This window comes from Nicotiana sylvestris, chromosome 12 (genome assembly GCF_000393655.2).
Source record: "Nicotiana sylvestris chromosome 12, ASM39365v2, whole genome shotgun sequence".
Lineage (NCBI taxonomy): Eukaryota > Viridiplantae > Streptophyta > Magnoliopsida > Solanales > Solanaceae > Nicotiana > Nicotiana sylvestris.
In genome coordinates, this window is record NC_091068.1 from 17,187,721 (window position 1) to 17,206,940 (window position 19,220).

The window sequence follows — 19,220 nt, forward strand, 5'->3', positions numbered from 1 at the left end:
ATTGTGGTTTTGGTCCCTGTGTTAAGTGGCTAATCACATTAAACCTTTAATTAATATAACCGAGTGATTTTAGTCCTTTAAACCAGAAAATTAATTTTAAAAAATTTAAACTAACAATATTTTATAAAGTTGAACTTTTTATTAAGTTTTTAAAATTAATACATGTTCTTCTTTTTAAACTAATAGAGAGTTAAAAACTTAATAGAAAATTTAACTTAACATGGACGAGAGAGTGGTAGAAGTATTTTCCTCTAACTAATTAAATATTGCTCTTTCAAAATCTCTCCCGTAAGAAAGATGAAAAGTTGAAGAAACTAATTTTTAACTTTTTGTTAGTTTAAAAAGAAGAGACAACAATAACAACAACAACAACTCAGTATAATTCTACTAGTGGGGTATGAGGAGGGTAGTGTGTACGCAAACCTTACCCCTACCCTGGGGCAGAGAGCCTATTTTCAAATAGACCCTCGGCATCCTTAACTCCAAGAACTCCCTACCTTGCTCTTGGGGTGACTCGAACTCACAACCTCTTGGTTGGAAATGAGGATATTAATTTAATTTTCTATTAGTTTAAAATTTAAAAATTTCACAGAAAGTTTAACTTAATAAAATATTGTTAGTTTATTTTTTTTTTAAATTAATCTAAACCACAATATTACAATACTATTAAGTTTTAACTTTCTGTTAGTCTAAAGGACTAAAATTACACGGTTATATTAATTAAAGGCTTAATGTGCTTAGCCAAATAACACAGGGATCTAAACCACAATATTACAATACTATTAAGTTTTAACTTTCTGTTAGTCTAAAGGACTAAAATTACACGGTTATATTAATTAAAGGCTTAATGTGCTTAGCCAAATAACACAGGGATCTAAACCACTTCCGACGACTGTAAAATATTTCATTTATGCTGATCTTTGCCTTCCTTTGTCCTCTTTGCCTTGCTTTGTTCCTTTGTCCTCTTACACCATTTCTCTCAACTTTTTCGTTGGGATTCTTGAAAATTTTGTCTTTGTTGAATGTGTCGTATGATGTCTTTTTATTGGTTTACACAGTCCACTGAATTGGAAAAGCTGCCTTTGCTGTCAGTAAATTCCACTAAAAATCATACCTTTCAAGTTTATCATACCTTTCAAGTTTAACTTACCAAATTATTGCGTCCCAATGAACAGAAGTTACACCTTTCAGTATGTTATTCACAAAAAAACAGAGTTAAACAAGAGATATATACTTGGCTTCCATGAAAATCCCTCCAAAGAAACCTCATTTTTTCAAACCAATTCTGCCTGGTTTCAAGAATGGTCTTGTGAGTATGATATGCATTTCATCTTTTCTTTTGTTTATTATATGCGTGTATGACACAGAGCTAAAAGCACGGCCGGATTTAGAACGAAAATTATGGAACTCATCAGTCTTTTATAAAATTAGATATTTTATGTATATATTTTTTAAAATTGGTCCACCTAATATATTTTTTCCTCCTTTTTCTGAATAATGCACTCATATACTAGAAATTTTAAATCCGCCTCCGAGTAAAAAGCCCCTAGAAAATAAAAAGCATGGTCCATATGAACAATTTTTAATTGTTTATTGTTTGCATGTATGATAGTTAGTACAATTTCCTGCCCAAAAGTTTGGGAAAAGGCTAATCTAAGTTTATATTGTACTTCAGAAAATTCCTGTTGGTTTCTTGAAGTATCTAAAGGGACATGACCATATTGAAAATGCAATATTGAGAAGGGATGGTAAGAAGTGGTTGGTCAAGCTGAATGACTATCGATTCGAAGCGGGTTGGTCTGATTTTGCAGAACATCATGATTTGCAATTGGGAGATATGTTGGTGTTCAGACATGAAGGAAATATGGAGTTTGAGGTTGTTATATTCGATTCAAGTCATTGTGATAGAGAATATGTAGAGTATCTGCAACAACAAGAAGAAGCCAATAATGTTGAATTCAAAGGTAAGATCTTTACAGCTTGTTTGGATGTTTATTATCCGTCGTATCATAATTTTGCATTTTACATTCTACTGTGGATACAATGTTTGGATAAATTGTATGTTTGTTGTGGTTTAGTAACATCTTTATTGTTTGAATTCAAAGGTAAGATCTTAGTGTCCATTAGTGTATACTTGATGAATATGCAAATGAATTCTTTTAGTCTTAAAATTAGAGTTTAATTTTTGTTTAAAAGTTAGCCAAAAGAGGGGGTGGATGTTTACACGTTACTCAACTATAAGGGATCGTTTGGTACATGGGGTAAGAATGATAATCTAGGAAGAAAGTTTGGGATTAACTTAATCCCATGTTTGGTTTGAGGTATTAGCTAATCCGGGATAACTATTACACTAAAAGGGTGGGATTAGCTATCCCATATATAGCAGGTGGATAACTAACCCCGTGGGATATCCCACCAGTATACCAAACGACTCCTATAATGGTAACTCTCTTTTGTCATGCTATGATGTCTTGGCATGGATTTGCTTATAATTAACAATATAACAGACAAAGCAAAGCCCTGCATTCTGTCATCAAGCCAGGATTTTCCCAATGCAGAAGCTGCTAGTCACAGCCCTTTTAGTCAATCTCAGTTTGTATACACTGCTAAACCATATGCCTGTCAAACAGTTACTTTGTAAGTCTCCAAACTCATTTCCCTATAACCCTTCAAGAATCCTTTTTTTTCCTCTTTTTTTTTCTTCAGTCGGAGTTATTTATGGTGAAAATGTGATGCATAAGTGATGAAATGTGCAAATTATTATAAATGATTTCAGCGTATTCCTACTCAATTTGCATTGGCAAATGGTCTCACCAACAAGAATTGTGGTTTAATTATTAGAGACGAAAAACAAAGGTCATGGAATTTAAGGCTAACTACCTACGGTTCTCAAGTCTATCTTGGAGGTAGATGGCGTGAATTCCATGCCGCAAATGACTTAAAGGTGGGAGATCATATGATTTTTAAGGTTGTTACTGATGGAGAAAACCAATCTGGAAATTTTGTCGTAAATTCTCTTATTTAAGCAACCTCTTAGGAGTATTTTTTATGATCGAAGTTTCATCATAAGTTTTCTGATTTAAGCAACCTCTTAATTTTTATACGATCCTTTTACTTTGTTATATACTCCAGAATCCTACCAATTAAACTCTGCTGCAGTGTATTATCCTTTCTCTGTGTATTATCCTTTCTCTGTTGGCTTGGCATTGAATTTCTTCATTTCTTTTGTAAGTTGAGGGACAGTGGCGATTTAGAATATGTTGTAACTTTTATTAATGTATGCATTGACAGCATAATGCAGTTAATACAGCTCTACTTGTTCTGGAATCTTGTCAAACTAAATTTTAAATCATTAAACTTCATTTTTGTTACACCATTCTTGCTTTTTTAGCCGTTTCCTTATTATTTGGAAACCTTATGTAATATGATCTTGCTTTTATCTTAATTGTAACACTTACTCATTACGTTCTCTTTCTTTTGCTATTTTCTTTCTTTATAAGGAGCAACAAACATTAGGAAAAAGCCCTCAAACATGATTCCTCTCAATGCACAAGTATCTACTCCAACTTCCGGTGACGATGATCCTCCGTATTTTGTTGCAATCATTAAACCTTATTGCATCAGCAAGCCAGTTTTGGTAAGTGATTTGAACTGATTTTGTTGGAGTTTAAGTTAATTATACACACTAACAGTGTAAAGAAAGCGTAATTTAACTTATTATAGCAGGCTATTCTCTATTTTCTTGGTTACAACATTTACCTGTTATTGTAGGCAACTTAACCTAATGGTGTAAAATTTATACACTATCAGTTCACAGAACTTAAACGCTTTTGATTGTTGTCCTTTTCTTTTTCTTCTTTTGGTGATGACTGAACTTGTTCTACATATTTGAATAACTTTTATGGCAGTATTTTCCACGACATTTTGCAAAGTCAAGTGGGTTGATGAATAGAAAGTGTGAGATGATTCTGAAAGATGAAGCACAGAGATCTTGGTCAGTACGATTAGGGCCGCTAGCGGGTAGACGTCATTTTGGAATTACAAGTGGATGGGCAAAATTCAGAGCAGCAAAAGGTCTCCAAGTTGGAGATGCTTACAAATTTGAACTCATCAAGAATGAGAAAATACCTATAGCTCACTTCCATTGTAAGTGTTCTTCCAATTTTATTATATTTTTGTCGAGCTTAGATTGTTGCTATTATTTTTCTGGCATTTGTTGTTGATATTGCTTGTTATTATTATTTCTTTTCATCTTCCTTTAGCTGAGGGACTATCAGAAACAACCTCTCTACTTTCGTAGGGTAGGGGTAAGGTCTGCATATACACCACCCTCCCTGGACCCCACTTGTGGGATTCCACTAGTTTTTTTTTGTTGTTGTTGGTATTGTTGTTGTTGTCTTGTCGAGTTTAAGTTCTATGAATTGACGCTGTAAAAGAATATTCACACAATCAGGTCGGTAATTGCAAATTGATTTTTACAGTTTCATGGCTTCTATTTAATGTTTCTCATAATTGTGTTATTATTTCTTGCAAATAGTTATTTTAAAAGGTATTTACATGTTTGCTATAGTGTGAAATTATGTAACATTACTAAGGATGTTATATTGAAAACATTGTAATGGGCCTCCCTAGCTGATGTTGTAACAACTTTCATGGTAATATATGTTGCAGGCAGATATTCTGGAATAGGGGAGGAACATTGAAGCAACTTGACTTTTGGTTAATTTTGTTGATCCAATATATGTGCATAACCTCAAAAAGTATGTATAATGTTTTCTTATAAAAATTTCCATGTAAGGTAAGTAAATGTCTGAAAACTACTACTCCTAAAAAGACTTGGAAGTAATGACTGGCCTAGCCAGCTTTTGTTCCAGGTCCCAATTACTCAGTAATAGTATGTCTTGGTTCTGGTTGTATAAACTATGTGGAATATTTGCGCTGTATGACTTTTTCTTTAAGGTTGCTCTTTAAAGTTTGTCCTTATAGTCTAGTGTGCTAAATTTCATCTTTAAAAGTAATTTGGCTGAATTTTTCTTTTTACCGACAGATATAAACCACTGAGTCTACAACATACATACAGCTTCTGTTCAATTCTCTATGAACTAAGTGATTAGAATAAATTTCAGTTAAAATGTTACTACTAGTTTCCTTTTTTGTGACAACGAGGCATTGATCTCTATATTGGGATAAAATTTGAGCAGTATTTTCCATTGGCTGTTGCAAAATCAACTGGCTTGATGAATAGACACTGTGAGATGATTCTCATAGATGAAAAACATACATCATGGTCAGTGTGGCTAGGGCCGATAGGACATCACTTTGGAGTTAAAAAGGGATTGCCACAGTTCATGAAAGCAAATGGTCTTCAAGTAGGAGACGTATAAGTTTGAACTTATAAACAATGGCACAATTGTTTTAGGTCATCACTTGTTTTAAAATGAATTCTACTTTTCGAGGTCTTAAAAAGCTCTTTTAGCATCACCTCGATTTGCGCGCGCAGTCCGGGTGTGTAGCCGGAGAGCCTATATGTGAAAATCTGTGAAAAATGATAAATTTTGACTATAAAATGAATTAATTTGACTTCGGTCAACGTTTTGGGTAAACGAACCCGGACCCGTGATTTGACGGTCCCGGAGGGTCCGTAGGAAAATATGAGACTTGGGCGTATGCCCGGAATCGAATTCCGAGGTCCCAAGCCCGAGAAATGAATTTTTGAAAGAAATTGTTTTATGAAATTGTTTAAAAGATTTGGAAATGAATTTTGATTAGAGCATGTTGGTATTAGGCCCGTAGTTTGGTTCCGGCGCCCGGTACAAGTCTTATATATGATATAAGATAGATCTGTGAAGTTTGGTAAGAAACAGAGTCCGTTTGACGTGATTCGGACCTTAATTGGAAAATTGGATATTTAAGAAGTTTTGATAAATTTCTTTGATATTGAGGTCTAATTCGATGCTTCTGATGTTATTTTGGTGATATGAGTACACGAATAAGTCCGTGGGATGTTTTTGAGGTTGTGTGTATATTTGGTTTGGAGCCCCGAGGGCTCGGGTGAGTTTTGGATAGGCCACGGAGTGCATTTTGAACTTAGAAAAATTGCAGGTTTTCAGTTAAGCCTGGATCGCAAATGCGAGACCTCCATCGCAAATGCGAAAATGGGACCTGGGCAGGCCTGATCGCAAATGTGACCAATTGGCTCGCAAATGCTAAAGGCCAGTCGCAAATGCGACGTTTATGATCGCAAATGCGAAATTCCCCTAATCAGCCTTGGGTCGCAAATGCGACCCTGTCTTCGCAATTCCCAAGTCGCAAATGCGAACCCTGTTTCGCAATTCCCAAGCCAGTAGAGGTTGCGAACCCCTGTTCGCATTTCCCATACCTTGGACCTGCAACCTGCAACTTTATACTTAGGCGATTTTAAACCCATTTTTCATATCTTTTCAAAACACAAACTCCTTTGGGTGATTTTCCAAGAACAACTCTTCTTCCAAATCGATTTTAAGTTAAATTTTACTCATTTCCTTCAATCATTAACATCTTTTAACATGATTTCAACTTAAAATCAATGATTTTCATGGGGAAATTGAGTGTTTTGGGTAGAACCTAGGTTTTTCAAAAATTGGGGATTTGGACCTCGATTTGAGGCCCTATTTCAAAACAAATTATATATTTGGGTTCGTGGGGGAATGGATAATCGGGTTTTGGTTCGAACCTTGGGTTTTGGCCATGTGGGCCTAGGGGCGATTTTTGACTTTTTGGGTAAAACTTTAGAAAACTCATTTTCATGCATTGGGGTTGATTCATTTAGCGTTTATTGATGTAATTAAGTAACTTGTGACTAGATACAAGCGAATTGGTGGTGGAATCAATGGGTAAAGCTATAGTTGAATCGTGAATTGTGTTCGTGACATCGAGGTAAGTGTTTGGTCTAACCTTAGCTTGAGGGATTAGGAGTTGTGTCCTAGTTGCTATTTGCTTCTTGTTGAGTACGACGTATAGGCATGGTGACGAGTATCTATACGTTGGTGTCAAGCATGCCCGTGAGTTTTATATTGTGATTTTCCTGACTTCGTTGTATTATCCATGCTTTAGAGGTGATTTCTATTTGTTGTGAAAAGTTTGTGGAAGGAATTGTGACCTTTGAACATCGAGGAGCATTGGCTCAAGTTATATTATGAATTGTGTAAATATATGAGTTGATTGAACCCTTTGGAGCATTGGCTCAAGTGGTAAAGTGAGTTGTGAAGTAAAAGTAAATAAGAGAAAGAAGTCATTAAATTGTTCCCTTGCCGGGATATTGTTGCTTTATTGGTTATCTCCCTTGCCGGGATGTTGATATTATTGATGTTGCTCCCTTGCCGGGATTCCTATTATAATCTTGTTTATTCCCTTGCCGCGAGATTCCTATTATAATCTTGTTTATTCCCTTGCCGGGATTCCTATTATAATCTTGTTTATTCCCTTGCCCCATTGTTTGTGATTGTTGTTTGGGTGAGGAAGAGTATTAAAACACAAAGGGTGATGTCGTGTATTGCTTGTTTTTGTGAGGAAAGAGTGTAAAGCACGAAGGGTGATGCCGTGTATTGTTTGTTTTGTGAGGAAAGAGTGTAAAGTACGAAGGGTGATGCCGTGCTGCACGATGTACCATTCCGTGCCGATTATATTGATTATATGGTGAGGAAAGAGAGTAAAAGCACGAAGGGTGATGCCATGTACATTTTTATTATATGATTGCTTTGGTGAGGACGAAGGGTGATGCCGTGCATTTGTTGATTTTTGATTATTCGTTGATATCCGAGTTATGCTGTTCTTTCATTACTTGATGTCTTTCTATTCGGAATTGTTATCTCCCCCACACCATGCTCCCCCTCCCATATTGACTGATTAATTCTGTATTTCTTTTCCGCTGTATATATATTTGAACTGCACATGTTTATTTAGTAGTCTGGTCCTAGCCTCGTCACTACTTCGCCGAGGTTAGGCTGGACACTTACCAGCACATGTGGTCGGTTGTGCTGATACTACACTCTGCACCATGTGCAAATGCCGGAGCAGCTTTTGGACCGTAGTGTGGAGGCTACCTTCAGTCCATGCGGAGATCCAAGGTAGACCTGCAGGCGTCCGTAGGCCCTGGCGTCTCCCTCTATCCCTACTTTCCTGTTTCATTTTCCTTACAGTCAGAAACAATGTATTATTATTTCTTCAGACTTTGTATGTAGTAAATCTTAGACCGTCTGTGACACTGTGACACCAGGTTTTGGGTAGTTGAGACTTAAGTAATTGTAATAGACGCAGATGTCAGATGTTTAATTGTTATCTTCCGCTTAATTATTTAAGGTTCCGCAGTTTTTCATGTTATCGCCTTACAACAACAACAACAACAACAATGACCCAGTATAATTCCACAAGTGGGGTCATGTTATCGCCTTATATTTGTTAAAAAGAAGTAATTTGATAATGAAGTAAGTAGTTAAGGATTGACTTGCCTAGCTCTCATTAGTAGGCGCCATCACGACTCCCGAGGATGGGAAATTCGGGTCGTGACAACAATACCGATAGCGCATGTCCATTGTGAGTATTTCTTTATCTCCTTTTGAGTTTCATGACCATCCTGTATGTTAGTATATATGTTGTTGTTTTTCCTCTTTGTCCCTTCAATTATTAGAATATGGAAGTTGGAACCAGAAAACAATTTTTCACTGAGATTTTAAAATATTATGTTAACTTTTGAAGATACACAAAATCTTAAAGGTTTCAAATAGTGTCCATTGCACTTTTATTGGTAAATTTTTAGCTGACCGTGAATGGTGAGAGAATAAAGAAGGGAGTTGGGGAAGTAAGTTTAGGTAACTTCTATTTGACTATATCTGATATGAAAGTTGAGTTCAACTTTTAGTGATAAAAGATAACTATATCTCTCCAAGTTGCGTTCTGTTCCCTACATCTCAAAAAACTTTGATGAATTTGTATTTAGATTGTGAAAAGACTAGATCTGTTTCCCTGCGAAAATTTGTGGGACTTGCAGTCAGTTTCTTATTTATCCGCTGCAAAAGGTACCAAAATTTCTCATTTTATTTTATGTCCATGAGATTTTGGTCCTCTTTCAAATTGCGTAAGGATTGCTTTATGACATTTTCCATATAAATGATCTTCATCAGACTTATATGATTATATAATGTTTTGTTTAAAAATAATTCAGGTAAGTATTCTGGTAAGGATGTCAAGATTCAGAGAAGCTAAGAAATCGAAGCTTTTGGTGATGGGCAAGGAAATCAGCACTGAAGCTAGTGAAATGTAAGCCTCCCAGGTAAATATTGAAGTTTGCGTTTTCTTCATGTTGCTGTAGTCTGATACGCCCAAACTCCATCACCCTTTTCGACGATCCACCATCTTTTGTTGTGAATTTACTCCGGGAAGGAGGATCTGTTGGGCAAGATACATCTTAGCCATGTACTAGGTAGTAGCAATCTTCCCGGCCCTACTTTTTGTAACGACCTATCTATGGGTCCACCACCCACCACTGTGTAGTTCCACTAGTTTGTACTAATGTAAACCATGCACTAAATATGACATTGCAGCACATTACTCCTTGTATGTCTAATTTTTTTATATATATACCTAGTTTTCTTTCTGACCGGGGAGAAGAGAGTTCATGTTGCTAAATCTCACAGAAACCTACTTTCTATATATGGTGTATTCTACTTCTGTTTTGAGAATATCCGTTCATGCATGATTAGTAATTAGATTAAGGTAGCCTTTTGGATTCTTGTCTATTGCCATTCGTATCGTGGAACGTTCATGAAACCTCTTTCAGTCTAATTACATCCAGAATTTGGCTATGCTGTAATCACATCTCTAATTTAACCATATTATTAGGATACTAGTTAGTCTGATAAATGAAAAAAGATCTATTATATGTAAAATCTTGATAAAAGGCACAACATCGTCCCGTAAGTTTGGACTTTGATTCAAAATGGCACTTAAATATAAAGTGGTGCAGTATTAGTCCTTCAAGTATGTTAAAGTGCACTATTAATGCTGCATTTATTGGTATTGGATTACACTGTCCTCTGAATATGAAAAGGCCATCTGACATATTAATTCCATTAGTAACTTTTAAGTTCCCTTGCAACTATTTAGTTTCCCCTGAATTCTTTCATTCTATCTAAGGAAAAACAAAAAGAACACCTCTTCTCCTCTGTAATTACATATTCTTGGCAGCCATGAAAATCCCTCCAAAGAAACCTCATTTTTTCAAACCCATTCTGCCAGGTTTCAAGAATGGACTTGTGAGTAATACGTTAAAACTTCTTTTCATCTTTTGTTATATATATATCTGCTTTATGTATGATATAGAGCTGAAGGTAGGGGATGTTAGATGTTCTAAATGAATACTCTTTCATTGATTAATTGGGTAGATAATAGTATTGTCACTTTTTAGAAATAGATATTAGTCATTTTGGGACAAGGCTATACTAATTATACTTATTGTTGTACTGCAGAAAATTCCTACTGGTTTCTTGAAGTATCTGAAGGTACATGAACACATTGAACGTGCAGTATTGAGAAGGGGTATTAAGCAGTGGCGGGTGAAGGTGAATGGCCGATATATAGAAGAAGGTTGGGAAAAGTTTGCAGAGGAGCATGATTTGCAGTTAGGAGATTTATTGGTGTTCAGACATGAAGGAAACATGGAGTTTGAAGTTTCCATATTTGATTCAAGTCACTGCGACAGAGAATATTCGGAGTATTTGCGACAACAACAAGAAGAAGCCAATAATGTTGAAGAGATTTCCAAGAAATTTGAATTCAAAGGTGAAGTTTTTTATGGAAATTATTTTCTTGATTAATTATGAAACTTGTACAGGAAACAATACATAAACACTAATGATGCTTATTTTCTAACAGAAACCTAAAGGTTGGGTGGATATATAATGCTATTATAATTTTTTATGTGTAATTTAATTTGTCATATTTAATTTCTTGTCAATGTGACAGAAAAACCGAGTCGCGGTATCAAGTTGTCAATAAACGAGGATTCTTCTCATGCAGAAGCAGCTACTTATGAAAAGCCTTTTGGTCAATCTCATTTTGTCTGCACTATCCAACCTTATTGCCTTTTCCGTGGTTACTTGGTAAGTCTCAATACTCATTTTGTATGCACTATCAAACCTTATTGAATTTTAGGCTAAAGCAATGGTGTGAGCATGAATTTATGTAAACAGTGTTGATTTATTGTCGAAATTCGGCTTGCATATACTGATTTAGCTCTGGGGCGATGGCCGAAGGGGGTCTAATGCGTTACTTCTTAACCAAAATTAGCTTACTTTGCATTATTTATCAAGATTTTTCAAGTGATGGATGTCACATTTGATTGAAAGTGTTTCTACAACTGGGATAAAGGTAGTATGTTCTTATTTTTCTCATTGTTAATTGGTGTTATATAGTCGAAGAAACATGAAGAATAAGAACTGTTTATTGATGTGTGCAAATGGTTATACACCATGTCAGTCCCTTCCTCGACAATTTGCAAAAGCAAATGGTCTCAGCAACAAGAAGTGTGATTTGATTATAAAAGATGATAGACAAAGGTCGTGGAAATTAAAGCTAAGTTCTTCCAAAAGTCGAGTCTATATGGGAGATGGATGGCGTAAACTTGTTACTGATAATTGCTTAAAAGAGGGAGATCGTATAAGGTTTGAGATTGCTACTAATGGAGAGACGCCAATATGGAAATCTCAAGTTCTTACTGATGAAACTCCAATCAGGAAGTTTCAAGGCAAGTTTCTCATCTTATAGCCAGCCCCCCTTATTTCTTTGTTGATCTCTTTTATTGTCATATGCATTTCCATATTCTGCGTAACGTCTTGGATGGAAAAACTTCTATTTTTTGTCTTAAGTGTGTAAAAGTTAATTTTACAATTTTCATTTAATAGAAACAGGAAATTGTGGTGTTACTCCGTTATTGTTCGTATTTCTTATTTCTTATAACTTGCTTTCATCAACATATTAGTCTTTGCCGCTATAGTAGTTTCTTATGTCAAGGAGATTCAACAAAAAAACCTTTGCTCCGCCCATGCTAGAAATGAATTATTCATCAAATGAATTGTTTTATAAATTTTTTTATGAAAATTAATTTTTTTTACATACATTTTAGATCATACAAAACATAGTTAGTGCAAATTAAGAAAATAAATCTACACATTTCTGTTTCCTCCCTGTATTAATAGCATAGCAAAGTCTTATATAAAGGGTACTTTTTAGCTACTTGTTATAACAACAATACTGGCTTAAAACTCTTAAATCAATATCATATTAAAGTACAGTTTGTTTTATGGATCCTCTCAACTTTATAGGTTGGAAACTTTAATGGCCAGTTCCAGTCCTCAACTTTTTTTTTTTCTGTAATTTTTTGGAAATTATTTTCTAGATTAATTATGCGACATGTAAAGGTAATAATACATTCAGACCTACACGGCGAGTAGAGGGGTCACCTGAACTCGTTAGCCTCGGCCAAAACCATGTATCAATATTTGTATATACATCAAGGATCCATAAATAATTTTGATGTGCCCCCTCAATAATAATTTAGCACTACTACATGGTAGTCAACTTAGTATAACTATTTTTTCTTCAAATCTCTCTCAAAAGCCTCAAACCAAGCTTCTCTCCACAAATAGTTCTTCAGAACTTCTACACAAAATAGTCCAAAACTTTTTTTGAGAAACATCCTTCTAGATGTCGAAAAGGTGATAGAGAGAGACATAAAAAGATTAAAGGAAATTGGAAGGGGGATAAGATATTCCATTAGCAATAAGCCAGTCACGGCCTTCTTTATGACTAAGTTTATAAACATCACCATTTTCTTGACCGGTATAAAAACAAGTAATTCAGCAAAATTTCCCCCTAAAAACAGCCATAGAGAAACTCCAAAAGTCCTTCTGCCTTCAAAAATCACTTCGCAAAGAAGCAAAAGTTCGTCGATTCAACGACAAAGACTCTGCTTGGACTGCTTAACAAACCTTTAATCTTGATCTTAGTTGAGTAAGTTTTTGAGAATTTTGAACATCCTTTAGGTCACTGACTCATAATCATTAAGTTTTCAAGGAGTTAGCACGCCAAATTTTGTCGCTACTAGCCGACATATCTATTTTAAAAATTGTAAGTGGTATCCTCGCTACGCTCAAATCCTGGATCCGTGTCTGAATATATAAACAAAATGCTTAATTTACAACGAAAACTTATATTGTCTTAACCAAAAGGTGCGGTGGGTATCTAAATTCCCTTCATCTTTTAAGTATCATTATTTATCATACATAATTACTTGACAATGTAACAGATAAACCGAGCCCCAGAATCAAGTTGTCAAACAAGGCTTCTTCCCATGCAGAAGCTTCTACCAAAAAGCCTTTTGGTCACTCTTATTTTAAATGCACTCTTGGGGAATATTGCCTTTCGAGTGGTTTCTTGGTAAGTCTTAGAACTCATTTCGTGCAAACTCTTCAAGAATCTTCAGGCTAAAGGAAAGCTTATGTGCACCATTTTTTCATATTCCTCTGTTAATGGGATTCAAATATGAATTGGTTTATGATGTGTACAAACGGTTATACACCATTTCAGTACCTTCCTAAACAATTTGCAATCGCAAATGGTCTCGCCAACAAGTGCAGTTTGATTATAAGAGATGAAAAACAAAGGTCGTGGAATTTAAAGCTAAGCTCTCGGAAAAACAAAAATGAAGTCTATATTGGAGATGGATTTCATTGTTGATAATTGCTTAAAGAAGGGAGATCGTGTAATGTTTGAGGTTGTCACTAATGGAGAAACACCAATATGGAAATTTCAAGTTGTTACTGATGGAGAAACTCCAGTCTGTGATCAAGGCAAGTATTCTCTTCTTTGGGGATAATCTTTGTTTTGGTCTTTTTGTTTGGTTGCTGTAGTGTACAAAACTTATTTTTACATTTTTGACTTAATAGTCAAAACAAATTGTGGCTAACTTTGGGGAGTGACTTCCTAATATTATGGAAAATATGCTAAGAGAATGTTGGTTACATGCGTAACAGATCGAAAATTATTAACACTTAAAACAATGTCACTTAATATAGTTATCATTTTAAACCCTTTGGCTTCCCAGAAATTTTTACGTTGACTTACATAATCTAATGTTTTGTAGGTAATATAGTTATCATTTAAAACCCTTTGGCTTCCCAGAAAGTTTTGTCGTTTCAATTTGTGTGAATTCATTTGACTGTGCACAGAGTTTAAGAGAAGAGAGAAGAGAGAAGGCTTTTAAACTTGTGTAAAATGAGGCACATATATTTTGTGTGGCTATAATCATTGCATAAAGGTAAATTGTTTCCAAACAAGGAAAGGAGTCATTCTTTTTGGCACGGACTAAAAAGGAAATAGGTTCACATAAATTGAAATGGAGGGAGTATATTTCTCCTATTTTAATTGGGTTATTATTTATTAAACTGAAAGTAAAAAATAAAAAACTTGAAATAAGAAAATACTACCTTAAATTTGTGTTTGCCGGTCACTATGATTTTTGTGTGATTTAGTGAAAGTTTTATGATTTTATGACCGTTTATGAAATTTACCCGTACTTTATCTCAGCTGGCTCTAAACTTTTAAATCAACGTCGTATTAAAGTGCAGTTTGTTGTATGTATTCCCTCAAGTTTATAGGGTGGAAACTTTAATGGCCAGTTCCGGTCCTCAACTTTTTTTTTTATGCTATTACTCTTGAAATTATTTTCTAGATCACTTATGCAACCTTTAAAGGAAATAATACATTCAAACCTACATTTCGAGTAGAGGGTTCACTGGAACTCGTTAGCCTCGGCAAAAACAATATATATATATATATATATATATATATATATTTGTATATACATCAAGGACCCCCTAAACAATTTTGATGTGCCCCCTCAAACGCAGAAGCTGGATTGTTGTGGTGGTTTAGCATGCAGCATTATCTCCTCCCTCACTAGATGAACGGAGATTGAGACCTACACCAGCGTAATTCTGCACTTTTTCATTTTAGTTTTTTCCTCCTTGAATTCAAGATAGTTTAGTATTCTGTATTTAGTGCTTAACTTGTTTTTTTTCCTTTATCTTTTCTAAGTTCAACAATAATTTAGCACTAGTATATAGTAGTCAACTTAGTATAGCTTTTTTCCCTTCAAATCTCTCTCTCAATACCCTCAAACCAAGCTTCTCTCTATAATTATTGCTTCAGAATTTCTACACAAAATAGTCAAAAACTCTTTTTGAGAATCATCATTCTAGACATCGAAAAGCAATAGAGAGAGACAAAAAGATTAAAGGAAATTGGAAGGGGATAAGATATTCCATTAGCAAGAAGCCAATCACCTTCTTTATCCTAATAATAACTAAGTTTATAGGCATCACAATTTTCTGGACCTGTATAAATTCAAGTAATTCAGCAAAATCATCCCCCCCCCCCCCGAGTAATAGAAAAACTTCAAAAGACCTTCTGCCTTCAAAAATCATTTCCGCAAAGTAGCAAATGTCTGTCGATTCAACGACGGTGACCGAGACTCTGTTTGGACTGCTTAACAAACCTTTAATCTGATCTTATTTGAGCAAGTTTTTGATTCTTTTGAACATCTTACGGTCACTGACTCATAATCATTAAGTTTTCAAGGAGTTAGCACGCCAAAATTTGTTGCTACTAGCTGACATATCTATGTTAAAAATAGTGGTTTCCCTCTACGATCAAATCCTGGATCCGTGTCTGAATACATAAACAACATGCTTAATTTACAAGAAAAACTGATATTATCTAGGTGGGGTGGATATCTGGCTTTTGTTCATCTTTTAAGTATCATTATTTGTCATATTTAATCGCTTGACAATGTAACAGATAAACCGAGCCCCAGAATCAAGTTGTCAAACAAGGCTTCTTCCCATGTAGAAGCTGCTACCAAAAAGCCTTTTGGTCAATCTTATTTTAAATGCACTCTTGGGGAATATTGCCTTTCGAGCGGTTTCTTGGTAAGTCTCAAAACTCATTTCGTGCATACTCTTCAAGAATCTAAAGGAAGCATATGTGCACCATTTTTCGTATATTCCTCTGTTAATTGAAGTCAAATATGAACTCAAATATGAACTGTTTTATGATGTGTACAAATGGTTATACACAATTTCAGTACCTTCCTAAACAATTTGCAATCGCAAATGGTCTCGCCAACAAGAGCGGTTTGATTTTTTTATTTTTTTTTATTTGCACCGGGTGTCCGAGTCTCTAAGAGCCCCGACTAATCCCGAGGGTGCACAAGCCCTCGGCAAGGAGTTTCCCGCAAGTGCACCACGGTTAATTCAGGTTTTACCCAGTCCGATGGCCCTCAGAAATTGTTTGCACCTAGTGGGTTTCGAACTTGAGACCTTGAAAGGGAGCAAACCCTAAGGCTCAAGTCAATTGCTACCAGGCCAACCCCTGAGGGTTCAGTTTTGTTTTTCGAAGAGTTTAGCTTAAAATTCCACGACCTTTGTCTTTCATCTCTTACAGAGCGGTTTGATTATAAGAGATAAAAGGCAAAGGTTGTGGAATTTTAAGCTAAACTCTTGGAAAAACAAAACTGAAGCCTATATTGGAGATGGATGGCGTAAATTCATTGTTGATAACTCCTTAAAGAAAGGAGATCGTGTAATGTTTGAGGTTGTCACTAATGGAGAAACACCAATATGGAAATTTCAAGTTGTTACTGATGGAGAAACTCCAGTCAGGGATCAAGGCAAGTATTCTCTTCTTTGGAGATAATCTTTGTTTTGGTCTTTTTGTTTGGTTGCTGAAGTGTACAAAACATATTTTTACATTTTTGACTTAATAGACAAAACAAATTGTGGCTAACTTTGGGGAGTGATTTCCTAATCTTATGGAAAATATGCTAAGAGAATGTTGGTTACATGCGTAATAAGAGATCGAAAATTATCAACACTTAAAGCAATGTCACTTAATATAGTTATCATTTTAAACCCTTTGGCTTCCCAGCAATTTTTACGTTGACTTACATAATCCAATGTGTTTTGTAGGTCATATTTCTTGAGAAAATGCAAGCATCCTTCGAGAGGTCGACTGAACAATGAAGCAATTCGTAGAAAAAAGAAAAATTAAAGCAGTTAAATCTCTCTCTCTCTTGGATGCCCCTGCGCATAAACATATGGATAGGGATGCCGATTCAAATGCAGCTAGAAAGGCTCGTTTGAGTGATTCATAAACCCCTTCTCTCTCCTTTGATGTCTACTCAATCTAAACGTTGGGAACGACTAAAAGCGGTTGCTTCTAAACTCTATGGTTCACATCGATTACCCTTAGAATTCAGGTTGGGTAGGGGAAAGTCTCTCAATCCCTATTTGAAGGCGAAGATGATCGATTCTCTTTTTCGAAGGGATTTAAAGCCCAAGGAGATAGGGCTCTTTCCAGACGAGCTGGTATTCGATGGAAAAGAAATTTTACATTAAACAATATTTTGTCCATTGGATCATCAAGAGTGTGTTATATTCATGTATTGACTAGCTTAAAAATTGCTAATGGGGCAAAAAATCAATTGAAATTGGGTTGTTTTAAGTTCATTTTTTTACCTGCCAAATTTTTATAAAAAAAATTATCAGTTCTTCTAGTTCAGTGCCATTTCCTATATCAAATCACGCATTAATTTTTAAGATGATTTATTTTGAATTGTTGATCAATTTTAGCTTTTTGATATATATGTTGAACATAACCAGCAATATTTTCATTTGAAACAAAGAAAGGAAAAACTTTGCATGTGGCAGGTTTCATAATTTCTATTACCTTAAATACTAAGGGGTCGTTTGGTAGGATGCATTAGATAAATTAATGCATGCATTAGCTTTGTGTATTAATAATACATTATTTGGTAGACATTTTGAACTTATGCATTAGTTATGCAGACATTAGTTATACATCTTATTTGGTATTATCCTATGTATAACTAATGCATAGAAAACAATGATATTAGCAATGTAATGGATTTTAATGCATGTATTAGCTTAGTTAAAGACAGAATTGTCCTTCAAAATTTATGTTTTATTAAAATATACTAGTTAGTATATTAATGCAAGTTCAAAATAATCCAAATAGTGAGAAATAAAATTATATCCCTAGTAAATAAATAAATACTTAGCATATTTCCTTTTTTATAAATAAATATTTAATTTTATTTTACAACATAGGTAGACAAATAAAATAATTTTTTTAAAACTTTTTCATATAAAAATATTTCTCAACATATATTTCTTTTAAAAAGTTAGAGTGTGGACTAGATTTGAGGGTATTTTTGTAAATAAATAATTCTTTTAGAAATTGTGCAATACTTTAATACATCAAACCAAACAATGGATAAGAAATATGTCAGCATAACTAATACCAGCATAACTAATACTAGCATTACTAATACACCATATTTAGCATTATTCTTATGCACCCTACCAAATGACCCCTAAAGGTGTTATTGTTGGTTTTTAACCAAACAAAACCATCAATCTGGCAATTGTTGAGCTTGCTTGTTGAAGAGACAAATTGAATCTATTGTTTTTGAAAGTTTGAGTTAAATCTAACCTTTGGGAATTGTCGTGATTGGTATTAGAATGTTGGATATCAAATTTGGAGTTGACTTGGATTATCTATGAAGTAAAAACATGTTGATGATATTTCTCATAAACTTACGGTAAAACGCTAGGAATTGTGAACTATTTGTACTAAAGTCCTGACAATCCATCAAGACTCGTGGCAAGTCCATCTATCAGAAACTCATGACGAATTGCCATAACTTGTAGCAAGAGAAGTCTTCTGGTAATTCGCCAAGAACTAGACTCCTACTTATGATCTGAACACTATTTCTACAGAGCTTATTTAAATGGAGTTAAAACTTAAACAATGGCTCGAAGAAATTGGGGATAAAGGCGGGGACAAGAAGTTGTACAGGCTGGCAAAGGTGAGGGAGCGGAAAGCCCGGAATCTGGACCAAGTGAGGTGCATAAAAGGCGAGGAGGGTAGAGTTTTATTGGAGGGGGCACAGATTAGGCAGAGATGGCGGTCTTGCTTCCATAAACTCTTAAATGAAGAGGGAGATAGGAGCATTGTGCTAAGGGAGTTGGAGTACTCTGAGCGGCAGCAAAATTTTGGGTACTGTAGACGCATACGAGTGGGGGAGGTTGTAGGGGGTATGCGCA

General features: G+C 35.0%; 3 protein-coding genes across 5 annotated transcripts; all 3 read left to right on the forward strand.

The window, feature by feature from the left end:
* The first annotated feature begins 882 nt into the window (after nucleotides 1–882).
* Nucleotides 883–10,606, forward strand: LOC104247592 (B3 domain-containing protein REM10-like). Of its 3 annotated transcripts, none has more exons than XR_716259.2 (6): nucleotides 883–1,309; nucleotides 1,676–1,964; nucleotides 3,501–3,637; nucleotides 3,909–4,146; nucleotides 9,200–9,307; nucleotides 10,503–10,606. XR_716259.2 is itself a non-coding variant. In XM_009803647.2 (5 exons), the coding sequence occupies exons 1-5, from the start codon at nucleotides 1,244–1,246 to the stop codon at nucleotides 4,701–4,703; spliced, it is 762 nt and encodes a 253-aa protein (XP_009801949.1). In that variant the 5' UTR covers nucleotides 883–1,243; the 3' UTR covers nucleotides 4,704–8,310. The 3 variants fall into 3 exon arrangements, 1 of the variants encoding a protein (XP_009801949.1); XR_716260.2 differs by having other exon boundaries at nucleotides 9,200–9,294; XM_009803647.2 differs by lacking the exons at nucleotides 9,200–9,307; nucleotides 10,503–10,606 and adding an exon at nucleotides 4,672–8,310.
* On the forward strand, nucleotides 10,344–17,598 carry LOC104247596 (B3 domain-containing protein REM10-like). The gene is made up of 8 exons (XM_070163355.1): nucleotides 10,344–10,364; nucleotides 10,503–10,815; nucleotides 10,999–11,135; nucleotides 11,512–11,779; nucleotides 13,340–13,470; nucleotides 13,621–13,883; nucleotides 15,892–16,022; nucleotides 17,061–17,598. The coding sequence occupies exons 1-6, from the start codon at nucleotides 10,344–10,346 to the stop codon at nucleotides 13,768–13,770; spliced, it is 1,020 nt and encodes a 339-aa protein (XP_070019456.1). The 3' UTR covers nucleotides 13,771–13,883; nucleotides 15,892–16,022; nucleotides 17,061–17,598.
* Nucleotides 13,799–16,788, forward strand: LOC138882730 (B3 domain-containing protein REM3-like). The gene is made up of 3 exons (XM_070163356.1): nucleotides 13,799–13,883; nucleotides 15,892–16,022; nucleotides 16,537–16,788. The coding sequence occupies exons 1-3, from the start codon at nucleotides 13,799–13,801 to the stop codon at nucleotides 16,786–16,788; spliced, it is 468 nt and encodes a 155-aa protein (XP_070019457.1).
* Nucleotides 17,599–19,220: the final 1,622 nt, after the last annotated feature.